Genomic DNA, 5282 nt, shown 5'->3' on the forward strand with positions numbered 1-5282 from the left:
ACCAGCTTCATCACTGTGTGGGTCACGCGAGTGTTTTCCCCTTTCGGGCTCTGTCTTTACATTTATTTTGAAAGATGAAGCTGGTGATTATGGTAAGGGGCGTTACATTTCCGACGCGTGCTTGCAGACTGCGCTTGTCGGAAGGCGGGACTTTGTAGAAAACGAAGCGTTTGAGAGAGGCGGGGCATAGAGGACCTACAATAATGTACAGTATTTGAAAAATAATGTGTTTTTTGAACATTAAAACATGTCAACATATTCTGTTACACCAAATACACAAAATAATGATGTTTAAAAAAGCATCATATGACCCCTTTAACATTTGCCCAAAATAAAAAATTTTTTTTTGTTAAAAACAAACGAGCAAGCCCAGCCCAGAAAAAGTAACGTAAAAGTAACTAATGCATTTACTTTCCATAAAAAAGTAACTAATATGTAACAATTAGTTAATTATTTAGATAGATAGATAGATAGATAAAGTAATTATCTATCTATCTTTCTATCGTTCTGTCTGTCATTCTGTATGTAATTCTATGTCCTTTTATATATCTATCATTCTTTCTGATATTGATTGTCATCTACCTGTTGTTTTGTATTTTGTTCTCTTAACTCTCTAACTGTGAACCTGTCTGTCTGCCATTGTATCTACTTGTCTCTCTGTCTCTCTGATTGTCTGTATAACTCTCTATCTGTTGATTTGTCTTTCGTTATATCTGTCGTTCTTGTGGTTCCTGTATGTCCATCTGTCTTTCTATCAATTTTTTTTTTATCATTCATTCTGTCTGTCTGTCATTCTCTTATCTGTTGTTAGTTCTATATATCGTTTATTCCATTGTTCATTCTGTCATCTATCTATCTGTCGTCCTGTGTATCGTTCTGCCTGTTATTCTATCTGTCTATCTAGGACTCTTTGTTCATCAGAGTTGATGTTTATAGCATCCTTGCAGGCACAGAGGGTGGTGTGTTGTAGTAGTTCTGTTTTGGGTAAAGCATCAGCTAAATGCCTAACAAAGAGTGTTTGTCATTACACACTGCAGCTCAGAAGTCTTGCTTTTAAGAAGATCCCTCAGAAGTCAACAGCACCTCCCTCCACGCTCACGCTGCAGGGTTTAGCCAATGATCTGATCAACCCGGCAGCGGTCCAGCACGGCTCCAAGCCCCAGGAGAGCTGGCAGGACTGGAAACAGAGAGATGCACAGGTAAACCTTCTCACTAAACCTCAGAATCTGACTTTCATATGGCCCATTTCTCTCCGGCTTTATGCAAACATCTTCATGCTTGTGTTTGTCCCAGCTGACCTGTGACTTGTATGAGGCGGATCTGGAAAAGGCCTTGATGCTCAGTAAATTGGAATTTGATCAACATAAAAAGGTACCATATCAGGAGAAGATTGAGTTGAATGACTAAAAATGTCATGTTGTGTCAAGTTAAAAGTAAAATCACATTTTCAAAGGTTTTATTAATTCACACATACCATTCAGGTTTGTTATTTTACAACCTGAACTATCATTGTCTTCTCATAAAAAGGTCAAATTATCTAATATTTTAAGACTCTTTCCCCACGATCTGCAGAAGTCCAGGAGCCAGTAGGGTTTAAACAAATCTATATTTTTCAAAGATTAAAGAAAATAATATAAGATAACAAAATATTATACTTAACTATTTAAGTTTTTTTTGTTTTATTTATATTTTTCACATCATAATCAGGACAGTTACAGGTGCATCTCAATAAATTAGAATGTCGTGGAAAAGTTCATTTATTTCAGTAATTCAACTCAAATTGTGAAACTCGTGTATTAAATAAATTCAATGCACACAGACTGAAGTAGTTTAAGTCTTTTTATTGAGATGCACCTGTATATTATAATTTAATTTTTTTACTTTTATGCCTTAAACTCCACCCAAAAAAATACAAATCAATATACAATTCATTAAAAAATTTAATCAAAACACAGGACAAAAATGAGTGTAATGTCATTGCCCCAAATATCAGATATTGGTGTGATGTTCAAAGCAGTCAATACCTTGTCATGTAACTCTTTTATCAGATGAAGAGGTGGACGGGGAAGAGCAAGAAACAAAGTAATGGACTGAATATCATATAATCATCATAATTCACCACGTGTTTTTATAACTAGGAAAGGCAGTGGAAAATTACTGCTCCACAGCGGTATCCTGTGAGCTTGAAGTGGAGACCATCTCCTCTCTAAACCACGATAACGATACAGCACACAGTATAGATTCAACTAACAGAAAACAATATAAAATAAAAAGTAAGGTATAAATAGATATACGTACAATATGAATATAAAATGAAAAACTAATGTGAAACTGAAAACGTATAGAAATAACATGAAGTACATCACAAATATATATTTGCTTTCTTTATGCTGCACACACACAGGTTACTATTAAGAACCTCATTTAGATCCTAGTTAGCTCATTCTCAAATGAAACAATATTTTTCCTGACATAATGATTTGTTTTCCATCTACCACATGATTATACTTGGGGCAGTGCACGTCTTCCTGAAATGAAGCATGTCAGTGGAGTGTGTACATTGTACACCTGTTGATGAAATGTTTGTTTATATTTTGAAAGAAAATACTTAAAATGTGAGAGTTAAGACAATTATAATGTTACCAAAAAATTCTTCAGAAAAAAATCCTCCAGGTCCTGCATATATTCCTTGGTTTTCCAGCATCTTCTACATATTTGACCTCTTTCTAACAATGACTGTATGATTTTGACATCTGTCTTTTCACACTGAGGACAATTCATGGACTCATCCACGACTATTTCAAATGGTGAAAGCATTCCCTGATGCTCAAGAATGAAACACAATGTATTAAGAGCTGGCTGATACAATGAAGAAAGTGAGTGGAAGTGGACACTGCTGGGCTAAAAGAATTGGTCAAATATTACAGTACAATTATTTTTAAGGCCATACAGTAGTTTGAGGAACAGAATGAAATTTAAATTATAGGTATTCAATTATTTTAATTTAGCACCAGCCTACTGTTCATATCTCCACACTGCCAAATCATCAATGTGCTACATGTTCATACTTGTGGAGGTTCATTTCTTGCTTTTTAAAATGTAGTGACAAGTGTAACTACTCCCTCTTGTGGTTACAGTGAGATGCTGGAATCAAGAGGTCTTTAATCAATTGATGTAATACAATAACTGCAGTTGATTGTGCAACCATATTGTGCAATAATATCAGCTATTTCAATTCTTACTTTAGCATTTTCCTATTTTTTTTTCCAACAAGGCAGTACGTGCTCTTTAATGTGTAATGTTATAATCTCTCAAGGATGCTGAAAGAACAGAGACGGCATCACCAAAAGCAAAAGCAGGAGGAAAGAAGGACAGGAAGAAGAATCAGCAGGGGAAGGACAAACGAGTCACTGTATCTCTCAAAGACTTCCAGCAGGAGGGTGGCGTGGGTGAGAATGCTGGGGTCTTATCATCAGAGACAAATCGCTGTTACTGTACTGCTGTTCTGACTGACTCTCTCTATTACAGATCAGCTGAGCAAGAAGCCTGACAGAGAGGTGAGTGATTAATATGGACATACAAGCTCAGGCTGCTCTGAGGATCTGAAACACCCAGAGGGCCACAAGGGCGTACTGGAAAAATAGTTTTACAACATGTATTTTTAGGGCTGTCAATGTGTTAACTTAAGATAATATGTTTAATGCGTTAACAAAATGAATAAATTTGATGTCCCATGTTCTAAAAACTAGTCTTAAATGATAACTTTTTACTTAAAAAAATAAGTAAAAAATAAGTTTATACATCTTATATTAATCTAATAGTGAGTTTAAAAATATATACTGTAATTTTAATACAGAATAAATGTTCTCCAGATAATATTAAAATTATTAAATGTTATTAATTATTGATTATTTATTAACTTTCTTTGTCTTTGGCACAATTATATAAGTTGTTTATAATTATTATACAAATCTTTTATAATATAATGATAGAATTATATATATTAATATACTGATAATTTATATATCTTAATTTTGGAAACGTTGTCTTTGTAAAATCAAATTACTCCATATAAATCTTACATAGTGTTATTGTAGTATTATTTATATACTGTTGTAGTATTTATTATTTTTAATTAGTTTTTTGTATATTTTAATTTTAATTGAAGTTTTATTAATTTTGTGCTTTTCTCATTTTTATTAGCTTTTGTCTTTTTTTTATTTCTATTTTATTTTTATATTTCTATTTAGCCTAAATTAATATTTAAGTTTTAGTAATTTAGCAATAGTGCTTAAGCTTAAAGGGATAGTTCACCCAAAAATGAAAATTACCCCATGATTTACTCACCCTCAAGCCATCCTAGGTGTGTATTAGGGATGTGTCACGATTTTCAAATATTCGATAAGTTGATTTAATTAATTATAGAATATCGAATAGGTTGTGCGATTATTGTCTTAATCTCCCCATGTTTTCCGTGCTGATGCGGTGGTGATGCGTTCATGTAAGCAGAGGGTGGCGCTGCCAATAACGCACCTAAAAGCTGTCAAAGACAACAGAAGAACACATTGTCTCACGTGCACACTGTAGACTTGCGTGGCATTAAAAAAAGACTTGCGTAGCATATAACGGTTACAGTAACTTGGGACAATGTCAAATAAGAGTTCTGTGCGGACCGCAAACACCCCCGACTGGGTTAGAGGTGTGGCTGAATCCGCATTCAGAAAGGCGCAGAAAACAAATAACGCATTCTACGGAGCCACTAATGGCTACTTTTTTTAGTACCACGTCAGTTGAGGTTCCAAGTTAACCGTACCGTTACCAAAACGTGACGTGTAAACTCTGCTGATCACGGATTGGCCAGAGAGAATCGTCACTACCTGCGTCACTAAACTTGCTCCACAAACTAGAGGTCTGCATTAAACTGAAGCCCGAACCGGCCCCTACCCGAGATCGTCTGACCCGACCCGAGCGGCACAGTTAAATTTAGAGCCCGAACCCGAAATCTTTTTTTTTTTTTTCACAACGAATAGCCAATTTAAAAAAAATGCAGTATTTCACGATTGCATGCAACGGTCAGTAAACAAATACATGTAAAGAAACAGAATCATTAAGGCTCGGCCAGCTCACAAGGCAAAAGAAAAAAAACACTTATTACCAGTTATGAAAGTTTATGAACATCAGGTGCAGCGGTCACATAAATTCTGCCGAGAGAATGGTTGTATACGACAAGACGATAATTCTTCCATCGTGCAAATTATGGTCATTTTCGTCAGTTAGTTTCG

The 5282-nt window shown here is 34.9% G+C and overlaps 1 protein-coding gene across 3 annotated transcripts in view; it reads left to right on the forward strand.

The window, feature by feature from the left end:
* Positions 1-5282, forward strand: part of gkap1 (G kinase anchoring protein 1) — a 27721-nt gene that overhangs the window by 16922 nt on the left and 5517 nt on the right. For 2 of the 3 annotated variants that reach the window (XM_016568556.1, XM_016568558.1), the window contains exons 3-6: positions 1038-1199; positions 1294-1371; positions 3317-3449; positions 3529-3557. In XM_016568556.1, the coding sequence (XP_016424042.1) occupies positions 1038-1199; positions 1294-1371; positions 3317-3449; positions 3529-3557 (402 nt within the window). The remainder of the gene's footprint in view (positions 1-1037; positions 1200-1293; positions 1372-3316; positions 3450-3528; positions 3558-5282) is intronic. The other variant, XM_016568557.1, reaches the window with a different exon arrangement.

This window comes from Sinocyclocheilus rhinocerous, unplaced genomic scaffold (assembly GCF_001515625.1).
Source record: "Sinocyclocheilus rhinocerous isolate Xijiao unplaced genomic scaffold, SAMN03320098_v1.1 scaffold1102, whole genome shotgun sequence".
In the NCBI taxonomy this organism is placed as follows: domain Eukaryota; kingdom Metazoa; phylum Chordata; class Actinopteri; order Cypriniformes; family Cyprinidae; genus Sinocyclocheilus; species Sinocyclocheilus rhinocerous.